Here is an 11849-nt window from a genome sequence, read left to right on the forward strand (position 1 = left end):
TGCACAACTTCTGTGAATTCAGTGTGGCAGAAGCTTCCAATCCCATTTGGTAGATGAGAGAAGTAGGGCACAGAAAGGCGATTTTTCCCAAGGCTACATGAAGGGATCAGTACTAGAAATGAGGTTGAAGTAAGGGTAAGATATACACATGGCAACGTGGATAAATATTTTTTAATCCTCATCTGAGGATATTTTTATTTATTTTAGAGAGGGGGGGATGGGGAGAGAGAGACAGAGAAACATCAATTGGTTGCCTCCCACACGTGTCCCAGTCGAACCCGCAACCTAGGTGTGTGCTGTGACTGGGGACTGAATCGGCAACCTTTTGGTGTACAGGTGGTGTTCAACCAACTTAAGAAACTGGCCAGGGCAACATAGATAAGTCTTAAAAAATAGTGCTGAATGAAACAATGAACAGAAATATATATTCATATGTATATATTTATATATATTTATATATAAAATGATTTTCATAAACATGTACTGTATACTACACACTTTTTAAAATTCATTACAAACTGAAAAAATTACACATTAAGCTCATTAGAGTGAAGAGGGGAAAGGGGTGAGCTATGAGGCTGTATTAATTTGCTCAGGCTGCCAGAACGGAATACCACAGACTGAACCTTAAACAGACATTTATTTTTCAGTTTTGGAGATTGGAAGTCCAAATTCAAGGTACCAGCAGGGTTGGGGTTGGTGAGGCCTCTCTTGTTAGGTTGCAGACAGCCGTCTTCTCACTGTGTCCTCACTTGGCTGCTCCTCTATGCAGAGAGAGATTGCTGGTATCCTTCTTATGACTCCAGACCTATTGGATCAGGGTCCCCTTCGTACGGCCTCATTTCACCTTAATTACCTCCTTAAAGGCCCTATCTCTAAATACAGTCATTTTGGGGGTTAGGGTTTCAACAAATAAGTTCTGGGGGAACACAAGTCAGTCATGAGCTAGAAGGGAAATAAGAAATACATAGGAAGTGGAGAAAGAAAACAGGATTGAAGTAGTAGGCATGATCCAGATCCAGCAAGCCCTTGTAAGCTCAGAGTGGTCACTAAGTTCACAAACGCTAAAGCCAATTTGTACATAACTGATTGACTCCAAATTTCGTGTCATCCGAAACTATTCTGAGTCCTGATAACCAAGTGGAATGTGTGTATTTCATTTCACCACTAGGAAAATGGGGTTCAGAGAGGCCAAATGACTTGCCCAAGATCCCATAGTAGGTGGAAGTTCTTTCTGACTTCAAAGCAAGGCTCCTTTTACATGTTCTAAAGCCTCCCAGCCTTTGGCCCCGCCTGACTTCATTTATTGATTCTTTTATGCATGCATTCACCTAGTATAGCATTTATTGGCACCTTCTTTGTGCTAGGCTCTGTGTAAGACACTGGAGATATAGAAATTAGGAAAACATGGTGCCTGCGCTTAGAAAGCTCAGCTGCGAATAGAAGAGACATCCAGGTAAGCAAATGCAGCCACAGGAGGGATGCGTTAAAGGTGCTGGGAAGTCCAGAGGAGGGAAAGTGACTCTGCCTGGGGTAGCTGGGGGAGATTTCAAAGGACAAAGAGTCCTGTGAAGCAAACTCTTGAAGGATGAAGAGTTCACGTGGTGCAAAAGAAGGAAAAGCTCAATATGGGCAGAGTCAAGGACGTGGGCACTTGCTAAGGGTGAGTGAGTAATGGGGTGATGAGGCCAGATGGGAAAGGTTTGGCTGTCAGAAGTTTGGTTTGATTCTGAGGTCACTGTGGAACCCCGGAAGGGTTTCAAGCAGGGGAACACATTGGCCAGGATTGTAAGGAAGGTCTTTCTGACTTGTCCAAAGACCTGATGTCTTTTTAAGAATCCATTGCATTAAAAAAAATCCATTGTGTGAGCTGGCAGGAAAAACTGATGGCCCCTCCCACCTCCAATCCCGTTATTGGCTTTTGATCCACGCAGACCTAGGATCTTTTTTTTTTTTTTTAACCAGCCCTGTCAAAGCCTTCATCTCACAGCTAGAGAGACCATCCTCCTTCCTTCCTCTCTACCTATACCCCAGAGTGATGGGTGGGACAATGGGGCTTGGGAAAAAGGTGTGCAAAGAAAGGAGGGGCTGAAGAATCCTATAGGGATAATGGGCAAAGGGACCCAGATGGTGAGGACCCCAGGTGTTCTTGGTCTTGGCTTTCCTTGGGCAAGTTAAAGCATCTCAGCTTCCTACATTGCCCGCCCCCTTGTTTGCTGCACTCAACTTCCTGCCCCACCAGAGGAAGTGGGGAGAGAGAGCAGGTGCAGCAACAGCTAGCGGGACCATGGTGAGTCCTTATGCCCAGGAATCTAGGCATCTCTGCCCCTAGCTCCAACCGCCAGGGTAGCCAGGCCCAGGTCAATCCACAGTAACCTGACTTCTCCTAGTCCTTGATCAGGTTATATCGGTGGCCCTGTCTGCCACTGCCAGCAGCCTCATATTGTTTACCCTCCACCAACAGGACAAGGAGTATGTGGGTTTTGCAGCCCTCCCCAACCAGCTGCACCGCAAGTCCATCAAGAAGGGGTTTGACTTCACACTCATGGTGGCAGGTCTGGGTATTTTGGAGAGGGGACTGGTGGCGGGTCCTCAAGAGACTCTGGCTGTCCCCTCATTGAGCAATTGGGCCTGACCTGTCCACAGGGGAGTCAGGCCTGGGGAAATCCACCCTCATCAACAGCCTGTTTCTCACCAACCTCTATGAGGATCGGCAACTGCCAGAGGCCAGTGGTAAGACCCATCCCCTCCTCTCCAGGTACTTTGTCCCCTTCCTAGATCTCCAGGCTACACTCTCTTCCTTTCCATCCGGGTGTTCCATGACTTTCTGGGGAACTCAGGCAGCTTACTGTTCTCTGAGATGGTTTCCTCCCCTAGAAAAAATAGGTGGGGGCGACTGTGATACTGAGAAAGGAAATTAGTCCTGCTTTAGACCCCCTACCCAGTTTCCCAATCTCTCCCCACAGCTCGCTTGACACAAACGCTGACTATTGAGCGTCGGGGTGTGGAGATCGAAGAGGGGGGTATTAAGGTGAAGCTGACCCTGGTGGACACACCTGGCTTTGGGGACTCCGTGGATTGCTCAGACTGGTGAGGAGTAGGGGAGGGAATGAGGGATAGGCTTCCAAAACGGCTACTCGGTAGAGACTGAGGGATCAGTTACAGGGCTGGTCTGCAATCATTTCCCACCCTCCCTGACCCAAATGCGGGGGGCCTGTTTCTGATGGCCATGTGGCCCAGAGTGCCCTGTGCTTCCCAGTATTTCACTTATGACCCTGCTAGTTTCCTAATTTCTTTGGTTGGAGACAAAGGAACTACTTCCCACCCCACAGACCTGGCTAGCCTTGCCCCCTTCCTCACCACGTGGCCTCTGATCTCTGACCACAGCTCTCTCCTCTCCCCACACCCCAGCTGGCTGCCAGTGGTGCACTTCATTGAGGAACAATTTGAGCAGTATCTTAGGGATGAGAGTGGCCTGAACCGGAAGAACATCCAGGATTCCCGTGTCCACTGCTGCCTCTACTTCATCTCACCCTTTGGCAGGGGGTCTGGGGGGCACCCTGGGGGTTGGAGAATTTGGGGAGGGTTTGGGGGGTGTCTCTGTACCTTGACACCAAACCCTGACCAATCCCTGGGTGCAGGCTCCGGCCTCTAGATGTGGCCTTTCTCCGGGCGGTGCACGAGAAGGTCAATATCATCCCAGTCATTGGCAAAGCAGATGCCCTGATGCCTAGGGAAACCCAGGCCCTCAAGCAGAAGGTGTGTGGTGACTTCTGATCTTTGGCCCTCATGAAGCCAAAAGTGATGATTAAACCTGAATTCAGCTTTGACTTATTTGATCTTGGGGTGGATTCTTGGAGCATGATGTATGATGCTACATTATTAAAGAAAGTTTCTTAATTTTTTTCCAAAGAAGTTATTTAATTGAATTTATCATGGTGACATTATTAAAATTATGTAGGTTTCAGGTATATAATTCCACAGTACATCCTCTGTATATTGCATTGTGTTTACCCCCCCCAAAATTGTCTCTTTCCATTACCCTTTAATCCCACCTGTACCTTCTTCTATCTACCCGCTCTGCCCTAGAGAAAGTGTCTGAGGAAGGTGGGTAGTAAGGTGCCTGAGGGAACTGTCTCTGGAGGCTCAAAATGGAGTCCCTGGGCTGGATGCTTAGCTAAGGCCTGTAGGAGGGCAGAGGCATAGAATGATGATTCCCACCCCCAGGGTCTTCAGAGCCCTCTCCTGCTGTTTCTGCTTATGTCTCAGTCTCCTAGCGTTTTGGTATCTGCCTCATCTTAGAATCTTTCCAGGCCTCTGCCTGGGCTGTTAGGGTATCTTTGTTTCAGTTTTTCACCATCTGTGTCTTGTCTCATTATCACTGAGATTTTGTTTTTGGTCATCCTGGATGTTCATTTCTCACCATCTCTCTCTTTCATGTCCTCCTGTCTCTGACTTCCCGGTATATGTATCTGAATCTGTCTCTGGCCATGCAATGTCTGTTGCTCACAGCCTCTGTGATACTCACTGTCTCAATACCTGTTTTCTCCGAGATCCGGGACCAGTTGAAGGAGGAGGAGATCAACATCTACCAGTTCCCTGATTGTGATTCTGATGAGGATGAAGACTTCAAGAAGCAGGATGCGGAGATGAAGGTGCAGAGGCAAGGGAGGAAGGGACTGAGAAGCAGGGGAGGCGGATGTGGCGGTAGAAGCTGAGAAAGAAGTTTCTGCCTTGGAGGTTGATCCCCGATTACTGCCCTCTAGGAAAGCATCCCTTTTGCAGTTGTTGGTTCATGTGAGGTAGTGAGGGACAGCGGGACCCGACCAGTGAGGGGACGCCACTACCCCTGGGGTACCGTGGAAGGTAAGGCCGGGCACGTGTTCTGAGGCCAGCAGGGAGACCAGGGCACCTCCAAGTCAACCGCACCCAACACGCGTTGATGGGGTGAGCTCTGGTCTTGGAGGTTCTAGGAGCCAAATGAGAGGCCCTTGAGCTGGCGGGTGCGGACCTTCCCCTAGGGAGGGGGCAGGACTGTGGGAAGACCCCACCCAGCTCCCTGAAGCATGTGGTATGTCCCCCAGTGGAGAATCCACATCACTGCGATTTCCTGAATCTGCGTCGGATGCTGGTGCAGACGCACCTGCAGGACCTGAAGGAAGTGACACACGATCTGCTCTATGAGGGCTACCGGGCCCGCTGCCTACAGAGCCTGGCCCGACCTGGGGCACGCGATCGAGCCAGCCGTAGGTGAGAGTTGGAGTTGATTCCTAGGTGCTTCCAAAGCCTGGCTCTCATGACATCTATGACCCCACCCCCACCCTCCAGACCTCTCTCCCAAAGTCTTTCCCCACCCACTCTGCTTTTGGCCCTAATATCAAGAACGAGGGCACTCCTCCTGGAGTCCAATCTCGTTGCAGACACAACCACAGGTCCCGCCCTTGATTCTCGTTCCTTTTCCCTACCCCCTAGTAAGCTTTCCCGCCGTAGCACCACAGAGATCCCGCTCCCCATGCTGCCTTTGGCTGAGACAGAGAAATTAATCCGCGAGAAAGACGAAGAGGTGAGCAAACACCTCACCTCCCCCGCCCTCTTTGAAAAAGTCCCTCTCTGGCCTTGGCCAGCCCCATCGCCTGCAATCTTGCCCCGCACAGCTGCGTCGCATGCAAGAGATGCTGGAGAAGATGCAGGCCCAGATGCAGCAGAGCCAGGCTCATGGGGAGAAGCCGGACGCCCTCTGAGACCCCCGCCGGTGTATAGCTTTACTTTGGCTCAGTCTTTGGTCCGTCTCTTGTCCAATTCCCGAACCCCAGGTTGCCTTGCCGCCTAATCCGGAAGCCTACAGATGCACAGGGTTCTTCGGCTAAAAGGTTCTCCCAATCCCAGTTTAGTCCTGCCACTGGCCCCGCCCCCGCTCTCCTCCCCTCTCCCCGCCCCTTCGGGACCCCAAGCTTCCAGCCCAGCAGCTGACCGACCACCGGAGCACACCATCCCCGCCCCGCCCCTCTACCGCTGAACTGTGCCTTCTATAAAAACTGTTTCCTGAGGCCAAGCGTCTTCTCTTTCCCAGTGGGAATAAGCGGCGGACTTTGCGGGTGCAGTTTTCATTCATTTGTGGGGCACTCGCTTTGTACCAGCAGTGTTCCAGTCCACCCTCCCACCTGAGTCCCTCAGAATTGCACACCGGAGACGCCGCGGATAAGAAACAAAGACCAGTTCAATTTTATTACGAGTCGGGGTGGGGGTCGACTGCCAAGAAGGCGATGGCTAGCGGAGGCCTAAAAGGGTCCTCTACTCCTGGTCTTTGGCGTCGCCATGCGTGATGACGTAGCAGATATTCTTGTAGTCTACGTTGCCGCCCACGTCAGGAGGGAAGGCTGCCCACATGTTCTTAATCTGGGGAGAGATTGCAAGGAGGGTCTCCTCATGGTTTCTTGGGCTCCCCTCCCCCATCCTCCCCTTCACCTGGGCCCCTCCCCTACTCACCTCTTCCGGGGAGAAGCGGTCACACTGGGTGGTAAGTAGCTCCTCCAAGCTGGGGAGAGGTGACACGGGAGGAGTTGAGATTAGCCCTTGTAAATTCTTTCTACCCCCACCTCATTCTTGCTGCTATTCCCAGTTTTGCCTTGAAAACCAGGGTCTGCCCTGGCTGGTGTGGCTCAGTGGATTGAGCGCCGGCCTGCGAACCAAAGGGTCGCGGGTGCGATTCCCAGTCAGGGCACATGCCTGGGTTGCAGGCCAAAGGGGGCGCGCCCGAGAGGCAACCACACACTGAATGTTTCCCTCTCTTTCTCCCTCCCTCTCCCTCTGTCCAAAAATAAAATCTTAAAAATAACGGGGTCTTTCTAGATATTTCCAGTGATCTTCCAAATACAAACACAAAGGCTTCCTGGCTTCTGCGCTTCTACCATATGTGCTGTGAAAATTTAATCCTAATCCACAGTCCTCATTTCTCCATTATCCCTGGCAGTGCTTAACCCTTGGTAGGAGTTTAAGGAGACTTTCTGTGGGTAAGCAGCTGGAGGGGATCACTTACAACTGCTTCTTGATAGTTCCCTTCCCCTCAGGGTCCAGGACTTTAAAGGCTCCAGTGATCACGTCCTCAGGGTCAGCACCTGGGGTCAGAGGGCACATGAAGCTGAAGGATCCCTGAAAGGTCTGTCCCTAAAAGGTCTGGGAAGGGGCGGCTGGGAGCTCGGACCCAGGACACTTCATTCACCTTTGAGCTTCTCCCCAAACATGGTCAGGAAGACAGTGAAGTTGATGGGACCACTGGCTTCCTTCATCATGTCATCTAGCTCCTCATTCTTCACATTGAGGCGCCCTGGAGTGGGGTGAGGGAAGGATCGACTGGAGTGGGGTCTTGGGTCCAGAGAGTAATGCTTCTCATAAATTCAGAACATCACACCCATTTTTCATGTGGGTAGACTGAGGCCCAGAGTGGAGCCAGCAGGCAAAGCCAGCCTGCTGAATTCCCTGGACTCTACAGCCTTGGATATTTACAGGGTGGGGTGGGGGGCGGGGCATACCCATGGCTGCAAAGGTATCCCGCAGGTCTTCCTTGTCAATAATGCCATCACGGTTCTGGTCAATTACTGTGAAGGCCTGTGGAGGTCAGGGGCAGGGAGGAGTTAGGTCCCCCATGGCCAGGCTTTAGCATCCTTACTCCAGGCACATCAGATTCTGGCCCTCAGCCAGCTGTCCTCTTACATGCCAAGAAGGGAGGGAGCAAGGAATTCTAAACCCTTTTCCTCCCACTAAAACAGGTGCACATGCTGAGGCATGGATATGGGGGGAAGGGCAGCGGGTGGGGGGCAGTGTCTTTGGTCAGCCTTCAGTCTCCCCTTTCCCTTCACTCACCTCCTTGAACTCCTGGATCTGAGTCTGGTCAAACATTGAGAAGACATTGGAGCTTCCGCCCTCTGCTGCCCTTCTCTTGGCCTTCTTGGGTGCCTGTGGGGAGCAAAGAGACTCATGGGCCAGATCCTACTATTCTCTGGAGGCAATGGATTAGATTTAGGGTTCTTTAAGTCCATCCTTGTAAAGCAACTTGGCTTTAGGCTTCCCTCTCTTTATGACTTCTTTGAGGGTGTTTTCTTGGGTTGCATCCCCAAATTCCTATCTGTAGCCCTTGAGTCCCACCCCTCCATCCTACCCGACAAGTGGAAGGTTCCTCCTCTTAGTGCCCTGAGCCTACCTCCTCTGAGTTCCAGACTTCCTGTATGACCCTGATTCACTCACTCATTCTGTATGAAACAACTTCCTCATTTATAAAACAGGAGTGGGAATCCTTGCCTGCTTGGTCCCAGAGGATTGTAGGAAGATGGAGTGCAGGAAGGTACGGGGCATGCTTTGAGAGGGACGGGGCTCCTGTGAGTGGAGTGTCTGAGTGGATTATCCTTGGCTGGGTCCTTTAGGCCAACATTCTATATGCTCCCTATTAGTGATACCGATGAAGAGAGTATTCATTGTTTTTCATCTTGATGGACTGGGAACCAGCTACGTTCTTTCAAAGGGTGAGGCTGCCCTGAGGTCTGAGGGATCGGGGAAGAGGCTGGGGGATTCTCACCATGTCTTCGGTCTCCTGGGGGAAAGGCTGGAAAGTAGCAGAGAGTCAGCCTGCGGCAGTCCCTCTGGGGTTATATAGCCCTGCCCCAGGGAGCCCTTAACATACCAGGGTAACCTTAGCCCTGTGGGTGCCCACCCCAGATACCAAAATAGCCTGGCTCAGGACCTTTCCTTTCTTGGAGGGCCTGCAGCAGCTGGAGTCCAGGGAGAGGGAGGAGGGAGTGAGTCTTGGGATGCATGTCTCATTAGGATCTGGGCAGGAAGGGATGTATTTTGTCTCAAAAGGGGACTGAAATATTCCAGAGTTCAGAGAGGGCCCAAGCCAGGGCACAGTGCTCAGAGAGAGATGAACCAGGCCCCTGTAACCCTGAAGGGGGTTGGGAAACCCAGTAAACTTATTGAGCATCTATAGTGTGTTGGGTGCTGGGCTATGCCTTACGGGTGCACTTTGGCAAACACAACCTTCCTCCCATTTGGATTTCACAGTCACGTGTGGTATGTGTGGGGGTAGTGGCAGGGTTTAAAAGTGGGAGAGAGCCGGCTGGGGAACCTGAAAGATGGAAAGATCAGGAAAGTCATCTTCATCCCTTTCAAAGAGAGGAAGGATTTTGTGAGGAAAGATGCAGAGCATGGAATCACTAGGTATGACGAGGCTACACAGCTTAGGGCAGAGAGCCTACTCTGTCATCTTGGGCGTTGTGATTCAACTCCCTGTGCCTTAGTTTCCCCTTCTATAAAATGAGATGTAAGTCTCATCTCACAGAACTTGTGGATGTGAACACTATTTGGAAATAGTTTAGTGACACATAATCCTAATTATTACTTAGGCCCTGTCTTGGTAGATCTTACAGTTCAGTCACGGAGACAGGATAAATAAAGTGACATAAAAGTAGAGAGCACAGCAGCCCTGTCTAGCAGCATGGGAGTGACTTTATGAAGACCAATAGAACTGAGTCAGGTGAATGTGGAGGAGCAGGTGTGCTAATCAGAGGGCATGGATGTGCAAAGGCCTGGAGAAGTGAAAGATCAGACGTGTTCAGGTTGCTGAATTGTGATGGGGCTTGAGCAGAGGATGCAAGGGGCTCAAAACTTCTTTAACACTGGAGGGCCATCCATGCCAGGCTGAGAGCTGAGACCTTGGGAACCTTGGACATGTTTGAAACAGGAGAAGAACATTGTCTAGTGTGAGAGTCTATAACCATTTCTTTGGATACTGATGTGAAAGTTAGAACTCAGAGGAAGGGAGTCAGAGACACCAAGAAGGAAACTAGTCAGTCACCTCCTCTTGGTTGGCTGAAATGGTCAGAGGCTTCTCTCTCCATTCTGCGCAAGAACCAGTTTGGCTGACTGTGTGACTTTGAGGTACTCTCTCCCACCCCTCTAGACCTCAGTGCCCCAGTCCCCTCCTTACAGTGGAGGTCAGGAGCAATAGTGGCTGAGGAAGCTCCAAGAGGTCCAAGGTTGGCAATGGCACCTCCTCTTGCTCTCTCTAGGACCCAATGTCCTGAGCAAGGTGCCTCCTCCCCTCCCTCTCCTCCAGCCTCATGCCAATGCCTTTAAGACATTTTCTTTTCTGGGCACTGGGGCCCAGCCACCTGTTGTCTCTAAGAAGAGCGAAGGAACCACCCTAAACTTAGCAGCTGCCCTTGGCCTCCTGAACTGGCCCCTCCCTGCCTTGTTTGACAGCTGCCTCACCTTATAAGGTTACTATGGGGGTCCAGGCCCAGGGAGGAGCCCACTTATTACTGGGTTCTGGGAGAAGAGGAGAACTCCAAAGACAGAAATGGGGGAAGTGTTCAAAAAGCTTGGATCACCTGGAAAGTTGGGAAGTTGAGAAGGAGCTCAGGAGTGGTATGTCTCAGACACTGAATGGGAGTGCACAGGACCTGAGTCTGAGGAGCTTCAGAAAACTCAGAAACCAAGGAGGAACTGGGGGAGACTGAAATTTCAAGATGGTGGACTCTATGGAAATTGGCATCCTCTAACCCTGGGGCTCAGCATAATAGGCGCCAGAGAGAGAAGGGGCTCAGAAAGTCAGGACTTTGTGGTCTAGGATAGGCTGGGCGCTCATAAGATTGGGGTCTGGTTTCTTAGCAGAAAATGAGGAGCACGGAGAAATGTGGCAATGAGGAGACAGGGGTTGATTGAAGAGTCTTGGGTCCCCGAAAGAATAAGAACACAGATATGGGATTTCAAGGTATTGAGAATTCATGGTTTGGGGTCTGGGATCCCCACTAGACTGGGACACACTCAGAGGATGAGGAATGAGTAACTGGAGACTGGATTCTGGGGAGGAGCTCACATAGAGGGGTTTGGGACTTGGAATTCCTGCAGGAAATGGCAGATTCAGAGAGATGGGTCACTTAGATCATGTGGGAGCTCTGGTTATAGTTGCCGGGGCTTGAAGTGTTGGGATTGGTTGAGGGGCTGGAGGAGAATCAGAGACACTGGAGGTGGAGAGCACTGGATCAGGGCACTTGCTCTATGTTAGAGCTCAGGGTCTTACAAACCACAAGAGTGGGGGCGGGGATCGGTAGCTGAATGGAGAATGGGGGCCCAGAAAGGACTCAGGCAGGGCAGCACGGCACTCTTATTGGCTAAGGGCTTCACTAATGTCCCCGGCCCCCGCCTCTTCTTCGCGATGTCCCCAGCTGTCACCCGCCTCCTGCGCTTGTCTCCGGTTGTCACAGATATCCCTGAGCTGGCACCGCCTGCTGGCAGCACCCTTTGGGTACTGCCATTGGCTGAGACAGCGATCTATTTTACCCCTCCGTTGCTAAAGTGAGAGAATGCGCTTATTGGCTGATGAGGCAAATTAATCGCAAATTTAGCCCGTCCCTTTCCCGCCTCCCCAGCTGTCATTCCTTCTGACCTTCCTGGGGGAACTGAAGAATTCCTCTGCTCTTCCCATTGACTAAGGATGCTGTCTGTCTCCGCCCAAATATACGTCACTGTCTGTCAATTTGACCTCCGCCTGTTCCCCTTTTCATTGGCTGCCTTTTTACAGTTCCTATTAGCCTGGTCCTCTCTTCTTTCATAGTACCCGCCTCCTGCTGCGGTCGTTCACTCTTCCGGTATTGTTATTGGCTATGAGGTTTAGCTTCCTGCTTTTCTATTAGTTATTTTCTTCATCCCGCCTCCTCCTGCCTTTATTCGCCCTCTCATTGGTCTTGTACGTTTATTCCATTTCCTCTTCCCACCTCCAACCTCACCCATTCTTCCAACGATTGGCAGAAGCCCAGTTCCCTCTCTCCTATTATTCGTCCAAGCCCTCTAAAGAG

At 51.1% G+C, this 11849-nt stretch overlaps 2 protein-coding genes across 3 annotated transcripts; one reads left to right on the top strand and one right to left on the bottom strand.

Moving 5' to 3' along the window:
* The first annotated feature begins 2214 nt into the window (after positions 1-2214).
* On the top strand, positions 2215-6217 carry SEPTIN1 (septin 1). The gene is made up of 11 exons (XM_045195390.2): positions 2215-2290; positions 2465-2555; positions 2647-2733; positions 2967-3090; positions 3412-3546; positions 3642-3759; positions 4554-4655; positions 4767-4866; positions 5085-5250; positions 5473-5563; positions 5655-6217. Exons 1-11 carry the CDS (start codon positions 2288-2290, stop codon positions 5739-5741), a joined length of 1104 nt encoding a protein of 367 aa, XP_045051325.2. The 5' UTR covers positions 2215-2287; the 3' UTR covers positions 5742-6217.
* Positions 6200-11494, bottom strand: MYL11 (myosin light chain 11). 2 transcript variants are annotated; one of them, XM_053926752.1, is made up of 7 exons: positions 11441-11494; positions 7861-7953; positions 7530-7605; positions 7220-7324; positions 7037-7115; positions 6487-6535; positions 6200-6396 (listed from the first exon to the last, which is right to left on the bottom strand). In XM_053926752.1, the coding sequence occupies exons 1-7, from the start codon at positions 11477-11479 to the stop codon at positions 6292-6294; spliced, it is 546 nt and encodes a 181-aa protein (XP_053782727.1). In that variant the 5' UTR covers positions 11480-11494; the 3' UTR covers positions 6200-6291. The 2 variants fall into 2 exon arrangements, with proteins under 2 accessions (XP_053782727.1, XP_024416261.1); XM_024560493.2 differs by lacking the exon at positions 11441-11494 and adding an exon at positions 8570-8650.
* Between the last annotated feature and the right edge of the window lie 355 nt (positions 11495-11849).

This window comes from Desmodus rotundus, chromosome 1 (assembly GCF_022682495.2).
Source record: "Desmodus rotundus isolate HL8 chromosome 1, HLdesRot8A.1, whole genome shotgun sequence".
Taxonomy (NCBI): domain Eukaryota; kingdom Metazoa; phylum Chordata; class Mammalia; order Chiroptera; family Phyllostomidae; genus Desmodus; species Desmodus rotundus.

Excerpts from the sequence above, each read along its gene's own strand:
- SEPTIN1 (XM_045195390.2), top strand. Across the intron at positions 3,091-3,411 it reads TCCGTGGATTGCTCAGACTG|CTGGCTGCCAGTGGTGCACT; the intron begins GTGAGGAGTAGG and ends CCCACACCCCAG. Across the intron at positions 5,564-5,654 it reads TCCGCGAGAAAGACGAAGAG|CTGCGTCGCATGCAAGAGAT; the intron begins GTGAGCAAACAC and ends TGCCCCGCACAG.
- MYL11 (XM_053926752.1), bottom strand. The coding sequence starts at position 11,479 with ATGGGAAGAGCAGAGGAATTCTTCAGTTCCCCCAGGAAG. Across the intron at positions 7,954-11,440 it reads TCTTCAGTTCCCCCAGGAAG|GCACCCAAGAAGGCCAAGAG; the intron begins GTCAGAAGGAAT and ends TGCTCCCCACAG. Across the intron at positions 7,606-7,860 it reads AGATCCAGGAGTTCAAGGAG|GCCTTCACAGTAATTGACCA; the intron begins GTGAGTGAAGGG and ends TGACCTCCACAG.